This window comes from Episyrphus balteatus, chromosome 4, assembly GCF_945859705.1.
Source record: "Episyrphus balteatus chromosome 4, idEpiBalt1.1, whole genome shotgun sequence".
NCBI lineage: Eukaryota > Metazoa > Arthropoda > Insecta > Diptera > Syrphidae > Episyrphus > Episyrphus balteatus.
The window spans coordinates 19,552,801-19,574,445 of NC_079137.1; the positions used below are offsets into that span (position 1 = coordinate 19,552,801).

Consider the following 21,645-nt stretch of genomic DNA (forward strand, 5'->3'; position numbering starts at 1 on the left):
TTAAATCTAACGAGATACAAAACGTACTTACATAAAATTGACATTTTTTTATGAAATATCATTCCTAATAAAAATAAAAAAACATTAACAAGCTATAATTGTTGCTTTTTGGCACCGGCTGGTAGTCGATTGTCACATTTTTCCTTTGTCGGGCTTCAATTATGGTAATTTAAATAAAAAATAAAAATGTATGGATCAATCATGAAAATAAGCATCATTATAACTCCCCTTGGAGACTCATTAAAATTAACTTTTTGTAATTTTGTACTGGCAGTACGTCAAATTATATTGGGTGTCATTTGTAAAATAACAAAATATCCAGATTGCTTGCCTGCATGTAACACTATATGTACTAAATGTAACACCCTACGTTCCAACCCTCTAGTTTTACTATAGACTATAGTCTCACTGAGAAACCCATAGTTTGAACCTATGAAAGTCAGCTGGAATTGTGTTTAGTGCTGTTAAGTTCTCAACAGTATTCTTTTCCAGATTAAGATAGAAATGTTTTATCAGATTAATTAGTTTTAGGTCCTTAAAGTTTATTTTTCTTAAAATATGCTCGAAAAATATGCATTTATTGTGAAAATATGGTCATTAAGCCAGAATATGCCTTTATACCAAAATATGCAAAAATATGCGCTAACAATTAATTATTAAAGTGGCAACACTTTAAAGCAAATCTCTTGATTCGAAAAACTGTTTTAAAAAACCGTATTTAGCAAATTATTACTATATATTTTTTTTTTGAAAATAAATTACAAAGATCATTTGTTCTTGCGGCGGCGTGGTATATTATGAACTAGAGATGCCGCGAACATTCGGCCACTATTCGGTATTCGGCCTATTCGGCCTATTTTTCTGGTATTCGGTATTCGGCCGAATAGTTTAACTATTTGGCCGAATACCGAATACCAAATGGAGAAGAAAAAAGACATAAATTATTATACCAAAACGTGTATTTTATTAAAAAATTTTAATTTTAGTACTTATAATCTACTAAAGGCAAGTTGTGGTGAATGAAAACTATTTGTTCCGCATTTGTTGGTAGTAAACGATTACGTTTATCTTCCTAGACTATTCCTGCTTCGAAAAATAGTCTTTCGCTAAGAAAGGTAAAAGGTAGACTTTAGCAAATGTTGTCAAAATATGAAATTTTGTAGTATGTGTTGACCACCACTTGGATGGGTCCGCCGTTCGATCTTGGCGAACAGTCCTCATATATAATTCGATTTTAGATGTCTATCTTTGCAGTAGTAGGTAGTGTGTTCAGACATTTATCTTAAAAGTAGTTCAGTTATTCATGGTTACAATACGATGTTGTTGGGAATATTTTAAGCCACATCTATTCTTGAGACAAAGTATACATTTTTTGAAACTACCAACGTTTTTTTCTGAGTGTCCTTGGCCGAATATTCGGCGGCCGAATATTCGGTATTCGGCCGAGGAGCGTGGCCGAATATTCGGTATTCGGTATTCGACCAAATCCATGTTCGCGGCATCTCTATTAGGAACTAAGTACTTCACATGGATCTTGGAGTCCCCAAGGTTTTAAATGATTTAATTTAAAAAAAAGTGTTATTTATGCCGACTTTGTTCACTGGAAGTTGAATATAACTTGAGGACTTTTATTGTCAACTTGCGAACTTGCTTTTGTTTACTCAAAGTTGAGGTTTTTAACTTTTGATTTTCCACACTAGAGTTTGTCAAATTGAGATTTCCTCAACTTCCGGAAAAAATACAAGTTTGCGGATTAAACTTGAATAATTTCACTTGTATTGTACATGTTTATCATTTTTAAAAGCCACAAACAGATAATATAATATGAACAATGGAATCAAATTAATTTGTAAACGGAAACGGTGCAAATACAATCAGGAAAAGATCTATTCGTTCTAAACATTAAATAATTATTCGGCTTTTAGAAGACCCCCTCGCTTCAAGTTGAACAATAGTGAACAAAATCGCCCTTAGCGAGCTTCAGTAGGAACTTTCACCGGAAAGTTATTATACAACACCACAATTCGAGAAAGATAAATTGCTAGATAAGTTACATTTACATCAGAACTAATTTGCAATCGGGAGTAGAAGGCGATTTCAGAGCGGTAAGAGTCCCACATAACTATGAGCACGTGTTTTCTGGTCCTCATAGACTTTTCAAGAATTCAACACCTACCCACGGACAAATAAAAGCTTTTTGATTAGGGTTTCTATTTTTCTTGAAATCATTTTTATTGTGCTCTTTTTCGAAGGTAGTCCCATTTCTTGGCCTTCAAAAGAATATTTGTTTTTAAAGAGCAAATTGAACACACTCAATAAAGCTGACCTCACTCACAATGAAAACCTTTCAACAGGTAATAGGTGTGCATGCGCAGTTATGAAGAATTTTATGACTTTATACCAGATACTTTTTCAAATAAATCTTTTCAAAAAATCTACCATGCGCTTTCTTAAAGAGAATGTTAATTTTTTGTTGATACTAACGCTTTTCTTTAAGTGCATGTCTGAACGCTTGGGAATTTCTTTAAGGATTCCCCTTCTCTAAATCTATTCAGTTAAAACCCTAAAACGAAATGGATTGGGCTGAGTTGCCAAAGAGAGTGGTAGCAAAAAAAAAAACGGAACTCATAACAAAACAAAAACGGAACTCCTGGAAAAGTTACGATGAAAAAGAATATCATTGTCGTGGTCGTGGTGTAGGTATACGGCCTTCAATTGCAATCGTCTTCTCAGTCTGGAATATCATGAATTTCGTGCCGTTTATTCAATCTTTCCATCTTTCACCTCTTTATGCCTCTTTAGGGCTCTTCAAATGCAATTTGTGTTCTATTTGCCAAAACTCTTCAAACCGTTGCTGGCTTTTGTGAAGTGTGGTTTTGTATGGTTTTTGTTGTCCCCTAATTCGGATGTAAATTAAAGACAGGCAGGTTGGGGCAAGGAGATTGAACTTCCATGATTTTTTTTTTTCGACAAATATGGGTTCACTAATAAATGTAAATTGCCAGATAAATAGTATTTGTTAGAGATAATCACATTTTCATCGTCAGATCACAATTGAAGTATTTACCCGACGACGATATACATAGTTAGAGGGCTATTTAAAGGTACATTGCCAAAGCAACCTTTTTAAAAACGTTGTTATTATTGAGAATGATGTGTCATGTGTCATAACAAAAGCTTAAATCAAATCACAATTACCATAAAAATAAAAGAAATTGATTTTGTTCGTTCATCTCTTAGAATACTCTTCGGAAGCATACAACAGACACGCCTTCGCCTTTAACCAACAACAAGACGCACAATGTTGCGGTGGTGGTAAAAAATTCAAGCATTCGAATTCGTATAGGGTTTTAAGGTTAGTTTTAAAGTTTTATGTGGAAAATGCTCAAGAGGTAGGGTTGGAACTCACTTAATAGACAAGTAAGTTTGATGGTGGAAGCAATTTCGAAAATAAATGCAGTAGAGTCTTCAATGGGTCAGTCTATTTGTAAAAAATAGAAAATGTTCTTAAAAAAAACGAAGGATACATAAAAATGAAGAATTTCTCCACCATTTTATCCCTAAATGAAAATAAAGAGTGCTTGGATAGTCAATATACTATAAATGAGATTAGCTGTTTAATAAATGCTCCATTAACGTCTGTGGACGTGGAGAGGTCATTTTCTTTGTATAAAAGTTTTTTAAGACCAAATCCCAAGGGTTTAGTTTTGAAAACTTCAGGAAACATTTCATGATTCATGCTAACAAAACCTATTTACTATGGCACATGCTAACACCATACTCAAGTAAAAAATTGTAGTACAGAATGCGCCAGCATATTTTGGATTTATTAAGGCATATTTTAGATTTTTGATGGTATATTTAGTAATTTTAAGCGCATATTTTAGGCGTATATTTCGTTACCTAACGGGCCCTAGTTACCTATAGCAATAAAAGAACAAATTTGCTCTAAGTATAACAGGGCAGGAACGGAGTTATTGTCCTGGACTTTAGAAAATCTTACTAACAGTTTTATTTTATATATTTCGATCCATAGACGAACAAAAAATATTTATGTTTCTAAAAAAGTTGTGTTTTTGGCTGGTCTACAATTTTTGGCTTGACATTTTTCCTAGAAAATCATGTTATTGTGCAAAATGCAGTTTTTACACTTCTAACTCAAAATGGCGATGACCCTTGTTAACAAAAGTTGCAGTTTTCATTAAAGACATCGTTCAAAAATTGGAACACCTTTTCTGAAGAAATATTCGATGGTCCCCATAATAAAATGAACTGGAAATGAGAACACTGTAGATCATTTCATGAACGAGATACAGACTTATGCCAAAACAAAAAACTACTGCACTCAAAAATACCTTTCGAATAGTAGATATCACTACCTATTCTTTCAAAGGGACGATACTACCCATTCCTCATTTTGAAATTTAAAAAATCCAAATCACCATACTTTTTAAAAGCAAGAACGCAATAACCAGACGAGTATAATATTTTTCTGAGTGTTTAGCTGTCAAAGATTGCGAGTTCCCATCATGCCACAGTAATGCTATCGTGATTGAAGGTTAGGTTAAGAAGGCTAAAAAGTGCGTGTGTAGATAAAGATCCATTTATGTCTATTGTATTATCATAAGGTAGGGAAAAGTATATTAACAATCTTCGGAGCACATCAGGAAATGAGCTTTGGGTGGTGAGAACTGATGGAAGCTATTAGTCATAGAATGGCACAGAAAAAAGTCCTTGTTTGGAAATTACCTCTAGTGCGATGAATGTCTTTTTTTCTATATATTGGTCTACATATATACATATGTATGTTCAAGGACACGAACCTATTTTGAGTCCTGGCTTATTAATGAATAAAGATTAGTTAAGGAGGCTAATTAATTGAAACTAAGAATGGATGAGGTCAACACGATGGTCAATGGTTAAAATGGACGAGCTAAAGGGACAAAGACAGTTGAAACCATTATGTAATTAATTAGCTAGAAAAATCGATTTCTTGTTTTGTTTTAATTTTTTCCATCGCAGCAAAAAATGCTTGTTCTGCTGGTGGGGGAAATGCTGTTTGACCTTTCTTTTAAATCGGAAAAGGCCGCTCTCTTTGAACTGAGTTCATCTCAGCAGAAACAACAATCCCCTCTTGTAAAACAGTAAAGCCACGATTGAGGACAATTAGACCATTCGCGTCGCGCTTCTAAGCTATATGTATGTACGAGTATGTTATTCGTTGAATAAGATTAAAAAGTTTTAATTGCCTTCTTCATTGTGTTTTTTTTTTTCTCTTTTGTTTTGTCTATGAATGTAGGTATATTTATATTCTACGTTCGTTTGTTTTATACAAGGAGTTTAGTTTATGGGACCAGAGAGGTTGAGGAAAAAGCTCTTCAAATTGCTTCATAGAGCTAGCGTGGGACGCGTGTTGTATTCGGAGAAAAAGGCTGAAATAGAAGAAGAATGCACTTAATGTGGATGGAGCTGGGTTTCATTTTTACTTAACTTTTCTTTGTGAAACTTTTTTTTTTTTCTTTTTGTTGCTTATTCACCGCCCTTCTCTTCGTCGGTGGTTATCATTTATCTTTGAAAAGGCCAAAGTTTTATGGGAAAAAAGTTCCATTGGTAGGTACTAATGGCAAACTGTGCAAATAGCATAAAAGCATTTGCCGCAATACCAATCCTATAAATCTAGATACAATTGATTTTATTTTACTGACTGATTTTTTTTTTTTTTTCATTTTTGAGATTTAGCTAGGAAGAAGATTTTTTAAGTATTTAGGTAAGGAGGATTGTCATAGTTAGACAACAATTTGGGGTTGTTGAAAAATGTGATAATAATTTCAAAATTTTTTATTATTTTATTCTCATGAAAGAAACACAATAATAATAAAAAAAATTACTGACAAGTTCGGCCAAAAACCTAACTAACCTAACTCAAAAATGACCAAAATGTGTTTTTTCTGTATACGTCGCTTGCGTGATTTGTTAAAATCGCGTTTTCACTGAATTCGGGTATATTACTAAGGACCATTAACTTTAAATATGAAAGCTACAAAAAAACTTTGATGCAACAATTATTAAATACCTGTATTTGTTTCTATGTTAAAAATAAAAAAACCGACAATCTTTTGAGTAATGCAGTAAGCAAAGCCAAGTGAAACTTCATAAACTTCACATTTGTGATACCAGTATGGTTTGAGAATTTTTTGTATTCCCTTGTGCCATAGCCGTTTTTAGAAGGTGGGGGTTATGAGATTATTGGTTATAAATAAAACAAGCAATTTCCAAAGAGAACAGAAGTTAAATCTAACAGTGGATAGAATTTAAACAAAAGCCTTGTTTCATTGGTACTCAGTATTTTACTGAGTATAAACATTTTATGGTGTAAACAAACGATTACTTTTATCTATCTATTATTAATAATCCTATTTTTTTGAACGGTCAAAAATGTATAGGTGAAGAAAAACAATTCTGTAAACTAACAAATAAAAAAGTTTTTTTTTATCTTTAGCAATCATTTTTTGTTGTTTCCCATGCACTTTTTCTCAGAATCCGCGCAGATACAAGCCGGCAGACTTACATGTTTGTTATCGCTATAAATGGACATCCTTGCTCTATTAATATAAATCGATTACCTCTCGCGCAATAAATCTATCTACTGCCGGCATTTAGACTAAGCATATTATATACATTGGCATCCCAATACGCTTCCTCTACAAAATTTAATAAACAATTTTAAAGATTATCAAAAACCCCTGAGTGCACTGAACTACCTATACAAAAGTGTACCTACATGTTACAGTTACCACGCCAACCAACAAGTAACAACTGGCAGGAACTTCACTTGCAGTGAATTCAACACACAAAACAAACCCAATTCTCTGGAAATCAATGGTCTGATGGTGTTGTTGTTTGTTACACAAATACTGTCAGGTGAAACTTTGTTTATCACTAATAAGTTTTCCATAAACTTTCAGTTAAGGGAAATGGCAACATGGAAGTACAAAACGTAGATCTAATCTTTAAATAACAATCTTCGTTACCATCATTCCCTCTGCCAATGCTGTATAACTCTCTCTCACAGGGGCGTACACACCTTTGGGGCAAGCCCCCGACCTACGATAGGGCCCCACTGGAGAAAATACAGAGAAGGCAACTTATTATAATAGTAACGAAGCAAAAAGATAAGATATTTTACATGAATCCCTTTGGACAGAAGAGAGACAAATTATTTTCTTAAGTATAATGCATAATGAATTGGTAGCCAGCAACAAATAATACCTCAGGGGCCCCCAAAAAATAAATTGCATTTTTAAAAGAAAAATCAAATATTATATTAGGGCCCCCAAAAATATTACATTAATAATCTTAGCGACCAACAAATGATACGTCAAGGGTCCCAAAACATAAAGTATGGCGTATACGTACTTTTGTATTTGTTGTTTTTTTTTATACATGTATATCAAAGGGGTCCCCAAATATCACAGGGCCTCAAAAGTTAGTCAGTCTTGCCCCAGGTCCCCAGCTGCTCAACGTACGCCTCTGCTCTCTCACATACATTCTACTATACTACATGACCCATCACGAGGTCAGCTTCACAAATAATTCCGAAGCATAAGGCAAGAACCATGAGAATGATGATTACGCTAGAAGTGGTGCAGCAATTTGGAAAGAAAATTATGCTCCGCTTTTTTTGTTGTATCATCATATGCAAGTATATCCACTTCCGAGGATGTTTCCCATTGGTCGACTACCATTGTTGAAATGGAAAGCAAGAAATTGATTTAAAATAATACCTTTTTTAAAATATTTTGAGATTACTACAGTAACCAATTTTTTCCAATAGGTTTTTTTTATGTAAACCCATAACTTGATTAAAATGCTTTAATCATTTGTTTGAGCTTACATGAGCTAAGGTCAGAACCAGTTAGCGAATACCCACAATCCCATAAGGCTGACGATAATGCCCAAGCCCATATGCGCGATTCGTTAAACATACGTAAAGCATGTGTAAATTTAGTTTTTCTTTGATTTAAAGTGATTTTTTTAGATGAATGATAGAAAATTTAAACGTAATTGTGACAGAAATGTCTTCATTATGGTTACTCCTCATGTTTCCGGAAATATCACGATCTTGACAAAAGATCATTCGAGCTTATGCCTACTATAGTTGGGCCTTAAAATTAGATTATAAGCTGTAACTTTTTGGCAGATAAATGCAGTAGGATTTCCCAAATATCAACATTGTACAAAGATTTATATACACGCACGCATAATTTTAGAAGATCCGGTTGAATAATAATTGGTTCGATAAAATTTACTATATGTATTATATTCCCAATTCTTCGTGAACTCTCAAGTATGATTTGCCAGGTTTTATTATTCTATCGTCTTTTGCATTTTGTCTGTGAAATTACATGAAATACCTATACCTGTAGTGATTTGTTTGAGATCCGAACCGAATGATATTTGTTTATAGGTACCTTTTTGGTTAAAATAAACTGCTTTGAAGGGCTTGCAAGCATCTCTTTCCAGCGTTGAGTAGGTACCCTATAAATACGTTGAATACCTATAAATGCATGGTAGAGCTAACTGAACCAAAATAATTACCTTGGAAGCGGCAAGTACCTACGTAATTTGGTTACAACTTCAAGGACAATTCCTTGAACTTTTTGCTTCTTCTATTTCTTTGTCAATATTTTCTCTTATATTTTCTTAAGTAGTGTGCCTTTTGCTTTAGTATGATAAATGATACTTGGTGGGCAGCAAAGCTGTTTATGATGACGAAGAAACTTTTAGCCAAACATCCTGAAGTAAAAAGGCTCAAGAATAAGTAAAAGATAGGGTGTGGCTGGGTCGTTAAATGCAGAGACTTATCAAGACTCCTATAGAAAAGGATGTTTTTCAACTTGAGTTAACATCCCTTTATACAGTAAGCACTTGACTGAAATTGTATTGGGTGTTTGGGTGCGATGAGATTGATCACATCGCCTTATAAAATAACAAAAATAAAATCCCTTTAAGTCTTGCTTTTTAATTCTTTATTTTTTTAGTGCAAACTTTGTCAGTTGTTTATGTGTTAAATGAAGCGAATAATGTTAATTCTAACAAAAATTAATTAATTTATACGTAAGAATATTTAAAAAGGTTTTCTAAAAATATTTGTCAGTTCATTTAAAACTATATAGTTCTTTTTACTTCCTCAAGAATATTTTAATGTTTAACAAGGTCTAAATAATCATTCTTGTTTTATTAAAGGTAACGATTTGGATTCCATTCGAGCGTTGTTTAGCGAAAAAGAGAAAGAACTAAGTTTAGCAGTTGCAAAAGTGGAAGCTCTTACTAGGCAACTTGAGGATCTTAGGCGTGATAGAAGAGGACCACTTAACCTCATACCAGGCAATGGAGCATGTAATGTACCCCAGCCATTGCCAACTCAAGCGGCGCGAGAACTTGAGAAATTAAGAAGAGAATTAATGGTAAGAAACGGTCCTGTGGTAACTCCTATCTTTTTTTTCCAAAACATATTACTTATTTAGATATATGATAAATTTTAATTTATTTTTCAAGTATCGAAACCAACTATCTCTTCAACAAGATGCTCGCCTACACCTGCAAAGAGAAGCTTTACAACAACGGCAAGCTGAATTGCGTTCAGTTGATCAAAGAATATTTGAACTACAAACGAGGCTGCAAAAGAAAAAAGCATCAAATCTTAATCTGCAGCAGCAGCAACAAAACAGCCCACAGATTTCGCCAAAAGAACGGCCTCAACAACAAAAACATCAACAAAATACTACATCATCAAGATCATCATCACAAGTTAAATCAACACAGAGATCATCCTCAGAGGGAGACAACAAAACACAACAGCAACAATCTTCAATGGTTTCCACAAACATACCACTTAGTGTTCGACCGTCGAATAGTGTGTATCCTTCACAGCGAGTAGTCCCTCGTGGTAATGTGGCCGCTGTAGAACCATACATTCATACCCCCCAAAAATCGGTCAAACCATCAACTACCGCTCCTGTGAGTGCCACTCACGTAGCTAAGCAGTCAGCGGCAACAGCTAATACTAACCAGCAAAATCAGCTTATACAAGATTTGACAAATCTCAAGATTAATTTGGCTCATGTAAACTCCAGCGTAAGCGTTAATCACCTATCTTATGCTGAAAGTGATGAAACAAAGTTGGCGCGGCAAAAATTGTCTGCTCTGCCAACGGGTATGATAACCACCAATTTCCACAGTCCAACATCGCTTGGCAAAGAGGATGAGAGTGAGAACCCCATTGAGATTTCCTCAAAGAAATCCACTGTCTCTTCTTCCTCGGAAGCGTCGGCTAAAGCAACTTCTCTGCCATATAGTAGTAAGATACCGAAAAGCATTTCAGTCAAGCCTGTGGTTTCCACAAACAATACGACCACATCGAATGAATGTGATTCAGAGAAGGCTGGTGAGGTTCCATTAACATCAGCTCACCAACTCACCGTACATAGCACTCCCTTGGGATTGGTAAACAAATCAGTAGCGCTGGCAGTTTCTACTGCAACAACCACCAGTACTACAACAACAGCACCCAGTCAGCAGCCGACGAGCCCTGATAGTAGACCAGCTGTAAAGCCCAAAGCACTTCACCACCAAATTCCATCAGGAAATCTTGTCGTTCCTCCAAGAAAACCGATCAGCAGTGTTGCTCCTACTTCAATGACAAGTTCAATTCCAAAAATTGTCGCCCATAGTCCTAAGGTCAATAAGGTTGCACCTAGTGTAATCATAGACTCGGATAAGTCAAGACCTGCGTTACCACCCAAACCTAGCAAACTTTCTCCCACAGGATCTGACAGTTCCATGCAGGTCCAATCAACGGTTTCAACGGCCCCCACTGTAGTTAGTGTGATAAACAAAGCTCCCATATCTGAGCCTAACACGACAGCATCCAACGAAATTGCCCTTGCGAGCTCCGTAGCTGGCAGCCATAATACCGATAACCTGCCAATCAAGGCTAAACCCCTTACTATTCGAAAACAGCCGCTTTCGGAACAACCTCGACTGAAATGTGTTACTTCGGGCTTAAAACCAGTTCATCAGTACAATTCCAGAAGGATAGAAATGCCTCCGGCGTTTCTCTTTCCAGAAATTGACCGAGCCGAACTGAAAGACAAAACGGGTGCTTCTAACCAATCGCAGCAACAATCCCAACATCAAAATCAATCAGATTTGAATGGCAACGGATGTTCCACGGACGAGCTTGACAAGGCCGTTGTAATTCAGGCTAGTGAAGAGAAGTCTCCAGACGATGTAAAGCATCGCTTAAAGCACGAAAACGGCAAAGCGAAGCTAGCCCGACGAGTAAGTTTCGACCCTCTGGCCTTGCTTTTAGATGCTAGTCTGGAAGGTGAGCTGGAACTGGTCAAGAAAACTGCCATGCAAGTGCCCAATCCAAGTGCAGCCAACGATGAGGGTATAACAGCACTTCACAACGCCATTTGTGCTGGACATTTTGAAATCGTCAAGTAGGTTTTTTTTTTACATTTTTGCAAAGCTCTCTTTCCTGTTCTCCTTTTTTTATTTATATTCATTTTTTGAAGATTCCTTGTTGAATTTGGTTGTGACGTCAATGCCCAAGATTCTGACGGCTGGACACCACTTCATTGTGCGGCCAGCTGCAATAACCTCTCGATGGTAAAGTTCCTGGTGGAAAATGGAGCATGTCTTTTTGCTGCTACGCTTTCAGACCATGAGACTCCGGCTGAAAAATGCGAAGAAGATGAAGAAGGTTTCGACGGATGCTCTGAATACCTCTACAGTGAGTATTTCTATTCTCTTTTTCGTTTAATATAGATTGATGTCTTTTATATCTAACGAGAATATCAAACCGCATTAGGTATCCAAGAGAAACTCGGCATCCTCCATAGCGGGGAGGTGTATGCAGTGTTCTCCTACGATGCTCAACAATCCGACGAATTGAGTTTCGTTGTCAATGATCGATTAACGATACTACGGAAAGGCGATGATGCTGAACGTGAATGGTGGTGGGCGAAGAATTTCACTGGAGAAGAAGGTTACGTGCCACGGAATCTGCTGGGGGTGAGTATTTACAAAAACAAAATTAAAGGAAATCAGTAAAATTTTCCTCCTACCTCCTACGATTCATTTTTAAGAACTTAACGTGGTTGTGATAATTAAAGGAAGAAAAAAATCTACAAGAGTTGGGTGAATTTACCTTTCCTTTATGCAATAGGAGAAGTGAATAAAGCAAAAAATTAATTTACCTACCTCCTCTCGTGAAGGATTGAAGGAAGGATAAACTGGAAAAATTTTAAGCATCGTCCCCATTGTCCTTGGTTGTTCTTATAATTCCATTGGCTTATTGGATTCTGATTAACCGACATCATTTTGGTATTCACCCTGCGGATGAGATTCCAAACTGAATTGGTTCAATTTATCTGTAAAAGGATGAAAGTATTGAAGGACGTGGACGTGTGAGTGCATTCCTTTTAAAATGTACTACGTATGTATACGTAGCTACATGTATATATTATTCATGTGTATTCATAGGTGTATTGAAAAGGCATCATATGTTTGAGTTCATAAAAAGCATTGAAACTATTCATTTAGTCATGAAACTAACTGGGAAATGCAAGAGGTCACCACTTAAAGCATACTAGCCCGATTGCCAATTTAAAACTTAGTAAATATGTATTTTATTATTGAGTTTTAGGGACCTGTTCAAGTATCCAAAATATAAAATCGATTTTGCTGATTTAATGAGTTTTTTCTTCTTTAAATATTGACAAATTATGAGCAAAAACGTATAAAATATGGAATGAAGTGTGTAATGCATCAATTCGGATTATTTTGTTGTTAATAGTTGTGTTTTTTTGGCAAAGCTATCAACAGTAGAATTTCCAAATAAAAACCTAGCGATTAATAAAACGCTTAGTTGGAAAAACCATTGTATGGTGTATGGAGTTGCTCATCACATCATAAAGTCAATGTAGGTACTGTTCGTTATCTGTGAATAGTTTGACTACGTTTAATTAGTTTTTCGTGAAACTTCTAGAATATAAATTTTATCATGAATCCTTAAGACTCACAAAATTTCCAGAAAAAAAATTGCTTCTTCAAGGAGATAAATTGTATAATAAGCGTCAATGTGCCCTCAAAGTTAAATTGGAATGGCCTAGGTATTGTATCTTACTTACTAGCTTTCAATGGGCTAGCATTTTTTAAAATGTTTTTTGACAATAGTTACGTATGATTTCCTACACCCAAAAAACACTCTTACTAATTACTGTTGATTAATTTCAAAACTATTTTAGATTTTAGACTTCTTTCTTCGCGGTTATTACACATGTTTAAATTTAAATTTTTTTCGGACTTACCGCGATTATATTTTGTTATTTTAAAACGAATTAAATTGATTAAAATTATTTTCCCGACGTTTCGACAGGGTTACTCTTGTCGTGGTCACGGGTTGACTGTTGGTTTGTGGGTGGTTGTTGTTTTTTTGTTTTTTTCTTTTTTCTATTTTCTCTATTGTTGTCTTGTGCGGAGATTGTACCGGTGCGTAGCTTGTGCATGCATTTGAGTTGGAGCTTGTTGTTGCAATTGTTGTTGTTGTTGTAAATTCACATAATCTTGTGAACAAGCAAAACTAATAGCATCAGCCTGCAAAAGCATATTGTTTTGATTTTTGTTTTTGTTTTTTGTGTGTTTTCTGTTGAGCTTTATTGTGTTTAGAAGTGGATCCCAAGCAGAAGAGAGATTAAAACTTTGGTCGCGGTTGAAATTAAAATGCATTTTAATTTCGATTGCTTTTCTTACTAATCTGGGTACATAATATCGTTCGGTGGAAATGGATTTGGCTTTATCAAATCTGATAAAAGAATCAATACCTAGGTTCAAGTTTAAAAAATTTTGAGTTGGAAGTATTCTAAACAGTCGAAAGTAATCCCAGTTTGTGAAAACGGAAATATCCTAAATGTGCTTAGTTTTTTGAAACTAACTTTTAACATTATATGAATATGTGTCAGTATCAGTGGCGTATTGAGGGGGGGGGGGGGGGGGGGGGGCTTTTGACCATTAAATTTTGCCAAATTTCGTTTGCAATCTCAAAACGTCGTATTTGATCGTCTTAAGTATATTTACTTTTAAATAATATTGTTCTCGAAGATATTGGAAATAGAAATTTTTGATATCTCAAAATCATTATGCAAATTCCAGTTTGCGTTTCTGATTTTGATTAAAAATCAGAAACGCAAAAAAAAAAAATTTGATTGATATTACATATCAAAAAAAACATGAGATTAAATGTGGAGATGCTGTTTATATCGGTCAGACAAAACGAAGTATTGGTGTCCGATTCAACGAACATTCGAATCACACCAAGTACAACAGACCCGAAAAATCCTCCGTCGCTGCTCAAGCCCTCACCAACAACCACTTCAATGTAAGATTAGAAGATGTTAAGCTCATAAAGCACGTCACGAACAACCGCAGACTTGATGCCTATGAAAGTCTTTACATCAGCAACAACAACAATGTTATGAATAGTGATAATGGCAATATTATGTCACCTTTGTTTAACCTAATCTAAATGTTTCTCTTTTACTCTAATTGTTATATGTAAAGCTTTTCTTCAATTTTCTTCTTTTTTGCTTTGTACTTTCTTTCTTCTTCCTTTTTTGTCAAATTAGTATATTGCTGATGATGAACCACAGTTGGTTTGAAATGCATTCAATAAAAAATTAAAAATATTATAAAAGAAAAATCTTTTTTGTTTTGTTTTATTTTTATTTGTTTATAAGGTGTCCTATATTCTTGCTGAACAATCAAAAAGAATTTCATTCAAAATTAGCTTTTGAGACTTTCACGTTCTGCATTTCACTTTTTGTGTATTCACTTGCCGAAAGTGAAATTAGGTGTTCTCTCCATTTTTTCACTCATTTAGATTTTCTGATCGAATTCAATTCACTATGTTCTGTAATTTGGGACCTTTTTCAATGAATCTGCAATTGAAAAAGCAGCAGTAATTTTACTTAAGAAACAATATAAAAATAGAAGATCTTTCAGTTATGACAGTTCGAAGCAATTTCGAAGTTTTTGAAATCGATCGAAATGAACAATTTAGGTATTGATATCTCACTTCTTGTGAAATTGAAAAGTAAATTGAATTCCCTTTCGGTCGAATTGCGGAACATGGGCGTATATATCGAAAATAGTGATGAGTATAGCTCAAAAACTATACACGTAATAGGAATAAATCTGTAAACAGTTTTGGATTATTCGAAAGAAATAAAGTGTTTTTTTTAAGGATGACTCAACTCCTTGCTGTTTGTGTAAAAAGTTTGCGAGTTGCGACACAAGAACTTTAAAAAACACTAGGTACTCAGTACTCTGAATGTGAAAGGAGGAGACAGTAGTACGAAGCAGTAAAATGCTAATAGAAACATTTTTCGTACATTTAGGTACCTACCCTCTAGAAATTTTTTGAAAAATGATCCAGCCCCCTCCAAATTATTTTCTGGATACGCCACTGGTCAGATCACTACCTGCTAGAATGCTAAACCTTTACGAAAATGAACAACAACACTATGATTTTGGCGTTTGAGAAAATGGAAAACCATTCATTCGCACAAATGTCCCTACCTGTTTTTTCTAAACTTTAGAACCCTTTATGAAAACAAATAAAAACACTTTAATTTTCTTTTTAACACTTTATAAATTTATTATAACAGAAGTGGATATGAAGGTGGTTGGAAAGTGAGTGACTATTATGCCGATCGTCCAAAGATAGCTTGCCAAAAATGACAAGTCAGCATAATGAACACTCAGTGCGTGAGACTAAACATTGAACCTTTATTTTAGGATCTTATTTCGTCTTGTCTCACGCAGGTTCAGGAATTGGGTGGAAATATGATACCTATAGGAAGGTATAAAATGGGTGACAGCAAATAATAATAATTATACATATGTATACATATTTATGTATGTTATAAAATAACACTCAGTGGGAAATCGTAAGAAATCAATTCCCATCGTGTCAGCATCAGCATTAATGTATATGATATTAGTATTGGTCAGGTTTTGTTTACTCAACACTACCTATGAGATTGAGAGCTAAAGAAAAGTAAAGGTTCAGTTTCGATGTGACGCTTTACTCGTAATAAAATTTTCAAAGTGTTCATTCTTATAAATTGTGTTCTGTTCGGTAGGTGTAGAGTTCTAATCTTTTTGATACCCAGTCTGTCCGTTTGCATGTCAGTCAATCTGTCTGTTTTCAGTCTGTATCTATCTTGAACTGCAGCAGAAACAACTGAACCGATTTTTTTCAAACTTTGCAGTTATGAGTTTATGAGATTCCCCAGAAGGAAATTGAATTTTTATTCTTCTTCTTCCTTTTTCTCGGCGCTGTTATGATCTCGATGTCGAGGGGATCATAACCTTCCCACGTTACTGCTTCACACTAGTGATCCGCCTGTGGGGTTCGCCGGGTTGACCTCAGAAATCGGCTGCAAGCCTCCCGGTTTTGTATTGTTCCGTTTCTGAGGCCAACTGAATGCTGGTGTTTTTGCATTTGCTTGTACCAGGAGTTTTTAGGCCTACCTTTCTTTTTATTTCGTGTTGGAACGTTATATGATATTGCTTTTTTGACGGGGTTCTCAGGATCTCTTTCCTTTGAACATGGCAATACCAACTGAGTCGGTCGTGTTTAATTTTTTGGGAGATGGTATTTTTAACATGAAGGCTTCCTCGGATTTTTGTACTTCTAATTCTATCAAGCTTTGTTACTCCTGCTGTCATGCGAAGCATCTTCATCTCAGCTGCCGTTAACTTACTCTCATACTTTTTGTACATTGTCCAACATTGTGAACCGTATGTGAGTGCTGGACGCACAACTGCGGTGTAGAGCCTTCCTTTCAGCTTAGGGGGCATTTTTCGATCACAGAAGATAGTAGAATTTTCCCGCCACTTCATCCACCCTACGCTTACGCGATGATTGATATCGTCATCACAAGTACCTTCGTTATTTATCATAGACCCCAGATATTTAAACTTTTCACACTTGGGAAGCACTACACCATTCAAATAAATGTCAGGAATAGGCCTGTGTGGATCAGAAAATGGGCAGCATAGGTATTCTGTCTTTTTCGCGCTTATGCGGTACCCACTACCTTCTAGAACATCCACCCATACATCAAGTGCTCATTGCAGGGATATCGGGTCTTCACTTATGATGGCTCCATCGTCAGCAAAGAATAACTGATGCACTTTTGGGTCCGTCACTTTGCCTTCGAGCAGGTAATCAAGAACGGTAATAAAGAGCAGAGGACTCAAGACGCTTCCCTGGTGTACACCTACTGTGATTTCGAATTCTTCGGTGACTCCAGCTGCACATCTTACTTTAGTAACTGCTCCATCATACATGTCCATAATTATCCGCACATAGGTTTCCGGAACTCCTCGTTGTCTGAGGGCCACCCATATCAGATCTCGTGGTTGTCGATCGAATGCTTTTTCAAAATCAACCAATACCACATGCAAATCCTCCAAGGAATCTCGATGTTTTTCCATAATGATTCTGATACTCTGGATTGCATCTGTGGTTGATTTACAACAAACCCGCACTGGTCATCAGATAGCCTTATTATTTTTCGCAGTCGGCTACCCAAGACTCGCTCAACGATCTTCATGGTGTGTGACATCAGCTTAATCGAACGGTAATTATCACAGCTTGGAGTATCACCCTTCCCTTTGTATATTGGAAGAAGATAACTTTCCCTCCATTGATTAGGCATTCGATCACCTCGTATAAGCTTTTAAACAAGAACCATGAGCCATCTAGACCCGATGTCTCCCATCTTTTTCCAAAACTCTGAGGGTATTTCGTCTGGCCCAACAGCTTTTCCCTTTTTGGAGTATTTTACAGCCTCACTAACTTCTTCGACTGTGACATCGGATACTTCGCTTAAGTTAGGTGAAGCTATTGGAAAGTGTAGCCTTGGAAATTGTTCATTTAGAAGTTCGTCACAATACTGTCGCCACCTGTGGAGGATTTCTTCGTTTTCCACAAGTAGTTGGCCTTGAGCATTGTTAATAAACTTTGGCGAACAGATCTCCTGAGCATTTCTTCTTCTTTGAGCGGCTATTTTGAAGATGGTTGCGCCCTTATTCACGTTTTGTCGTAGCTCTTGAATAGCACCAGCAGTCGGGGAAGAAATTTCATCTAGCTCCCGATACAGGTCTTCCGTATTCTTGGCTTGAATTTGGGCACATATCTTCTTCGCTTCTTTCTTGCAGTTTTTGTATTCCACTTCGAGGCGTGACTTTTGCTCTGTATTATTAGAGGTGCACTTCGACCAAGCTTTGAAAGCCATTTTCTTTTTACTTACAACTGCTTTAGCTTCATCATTCCACCACCATGTTTCTTTGCCTTGTTGGTTGTGTCCTTTTGAAATCCCTAACAGTGTTTTGGCTTTTTCTATGTAAGTTCGCTGTAGGAGGTCCCACATACTTTGTGCTGTACTCTCTTCATTTCGAAATATATTGGTGTTGTTATACAGATAGTTTTGCATATTCGAAATAAAAGCTTCGCCTTTTTCCTTATCCAGATTATACCATTTGATCTTCCCAAAAGTCTTTGTCTTTTTGTTGTCGTTCACTGTCTCCATAAAAAATTCTGTCAGTAGGAGACGGTGTTGGTGGGCGATCGCTTCTCCCAATTGAAATTGAATTTTTATTAGTAGAACCAAAAGTAATGGTAATCGGATCTAACGATTTTGATTAAAATTTTCATCGTTTTTTTGAAATAAAACCTTTGTTAACTCTCTAGCTTAGATGGTTATGCTTCGTCGAATCAACGAACACGTGTTTTATTTTTTGAATTTTTTTCTAAAAACACCCAAAATAATAACAGGTTTAAATCCAAAATTTCAGAATCAAATTAACGATACTTTGGGTAGTGCGTAAGTTTTAAGATGAACTTTAGTGATCGTTAAAGAAGCATAACCTTCCAGGCCATAGAACCGTTTTCTTGATTACTGACTTTCCCCTAAGCGACAAAACTGATTCCAACAAAAAAAAGCGTTTTAGCGACCTTTAGTATGTTATTCAATTAATTTTAAAAATGTATTTTTACGATTAAAATTATAATTAAGTGCCTGCAAAAAAGGCCGACAAATCTTTCTAACTGTTTCATTTAATAAATAAGTTAGCGCATCTATTTTCACTCCAGTTCAAACAACAAAAAAACTGGTATAGTAAAAAAAAAAATTTAACCATAATCCAGATAAAGGCATCAGCTAATTCCGTTTCTATGTGAATTAAATTAGTTTCCCTACCAACCTAAGCATCATATAATTAAACGGCGAGCATAGTTTTTGTGGTACAAATTACCGGACCCCCAAAAACCGAAGGGGCATAAATTATACACGGAACGAAAGAGAATGACGCGTAGATGTGCAGAATCACATTTTTTTTTACTTTTTATTAACCGAAATAACGAAATTAAACAAATTAAAATTCGATAAAAAATATAAAAAAACAAAAACAAAACAAAAACAACTGGAATTCTATTGGAAAATTTCCAATCGACTGGAATGAAATGTCATTCATGACTGAATGAATGAATGAAAGCATTCAGCGAAAATCAAAAAACATTAAGGTGGGTTCACATTGGTGCGTTGTTTTAAGATCGCACGTAAACTATGGTTAACTTTCATTGTTTTAGTTATCTAAGTTAAGAAAGTAAGATGTTTGTTTTATTACCATGAATTTTTTTGTTAAAATCGAATTCTATTAAAATCAAGTCTATTACTTTTGTAAATACTTTTGATACCAATGAAATCTATTTTCTTCCTTTTCTCTCTTGAAAGAACATAAGAATTTGTCAGCAATTACATGAAGCCTCAAGAGGCGCGACTCTTTTTAAATATTATGAGTGCAAAAGAGAAAAAAGATGAAAGAAAAAATTATCCGACCGGATAGTCGTGGGTCGTGAGTCCGAGACTCTTTTTTGACGTTTCTTTTTCCACTTTTTCTTTTTTCAACATTCCCTCACATTTCTTTTTGCTTCTTGGTGCAATACAACAACAACAAATTTTAATTCAAAAGATAAATGTCAAATTTGAGTCCTTGACTCAAGAGGCATCGTGTAATAGTACGCGCCTCACAGAATGATTACACACCCGACAAACAATTTTGGTTCTATAAAGCTTTACAGATGCAATTGTTGCTTCTTTAAAGCATTATAGAAGCAAAATTGTTAGTAGGGCAGCTACACAAAAAAATATAAAAGTTCTGACCTGGGATTGCGACTAAATTTTTCATATAGTTTTTGGGTCGCTGAAACCGAATCCGAATTCCGTTTTGCTCCATCACGTCAGGCTTTCGAGATAACCTTATAAAATGTCACGAAAACAAAAAATTTGTTTCTCTGATCTGGATGTGCGAATATGTTAATCATATAGTTTTTGGATCACTGAATCCAGATTCGAAGTCAATTTCGCCCTATCACGTCAGGTTTCTGGGATATCCTCAAAAAAATGTCAAAACCAAAAAAACAAAAGTTTTTACCTGGGGTTGCGACTAAATTTTTCATATAGTTTTTGGGTCGCTGAAACCGAATCCGAAGTCTATTTTGGCGTATCACGTCAGGTTTTTGAAATATCCTTAAAAAATGTCTAAACTCAAAAAAAAAGTTCTTATCTGACATTTTTTGAGTATATCTCAAAAACCTGACATGATACGGAAAAATAGAATTCGAATTCGGTTTCAGCGACCCAAAAACTATATGAAAAACTTAGTCGCAACCCCAGGTCAGAACTTTTTTTTTTTTGTGGGTGTGTTATCAAAAGAAATTTCGAAAAAAGAGTCAAGCCTCTTGAGGCTTCATGTAATAGCTGACTTTGACAGTTCCTTTACCATTTTACCAAGTTTTCACTTTTAGACGTTTACATTTTTGCATAAAAGGCAATAATATTTTATCGCCGCATGGCAAAGCGTTTTTCTTATGAGGTTCAGGGAAAACTAACAAAAACGTCTTTTTTGTTCCTAACCTAAAAAGTGAAAAAAAGGGAAATTTACAAAATTAAATTTTTTTTATTTCTTTCTAGCGCTATTTGTTTTTGTTTATTAAAGCAAAAAATAAGCTTTTTGCATCATTATTTTTGATTTTAAGGTAAGAAAAACTGTCAAAAAATGAATTTGAAAATTTTGTAAAAAAGAGTTAAGGTATACCTACAACGGCCACTTTTTGCAAAAAGTCAAAAGGTGAACATTTTCAAACTCATTTTGTGACAGTTTTTCCCATCACAAAATTAAAAATATTGATGCAGAAAGCTTATTTTTTGGTTTAAAAAAACAATTTTTGTAGTTTTTTTCTAAAAAAAAAATAGCGCTAGAAAGAAATAAAAAAAATTTAATTTTGTAAATTTCCCACTTTTTCACTTTTAACCCAGCAAACGCAGAACTACAGAAAAAACCGGTGAAATATGTACGTAAAAGAAGTACTTCTTTTTCACTGAAAAAAGATAGGAGCTCGGGAAAAAACTCAGTTATATACTTTCTGTATATAAGAATACGTGAAGCATCTATCTCTTTCTTGAATGCAAGATGAAATAAATTTCCCCTCCATTAAAAGTACAGGCA

The 21,645-nt window shown here is 35.2% G+C and overlaps 1 protein-coding gene across 8 annotated transcripts in view; it reads left to right on the forward strand.

Moving 5' to 3' along the window:
* The window catches only part of LOC129920296 (apoptosis-stimulating of p53 protein 2), a 428,395-nt gene that overhangs the window by 398,574 nt on the left and 8,176 nt on the right, over nucleotides 1–21,645 (forward strand). For 7 of the 8 annotated variants that reach the window (XM_056001634.1, XM_056001635.1, XM_056001638.1 and 4 more), the window contains 4 exons: nucleotides 9,247–9,467; nucleotides 9,559–11,507; nucleotides 11,583–11,800; nucleotides 11,879–12,081. In XM_056001634.1, the coding sequence (XP_055857609.1) occupies nucleotides 9,247–9,467; nucleotides 9,559–11,507; nucleotides 11,583–11,800; nucleotides 11,879–12,081 (2,591 nt within the window). Of the gene's footprint in view, nucleotides 1–9,246; nucleotides 9,468–9,558; nucleotides 11,508–11,582; nucleotides 11,801–11,878; nucleotides 12,082–12,155; nucleotides 12,477–21,645 lie in introns of all 8 variants that reach the window. The other variant, XR_008773223.1, reaches the window with a different exon arrangement.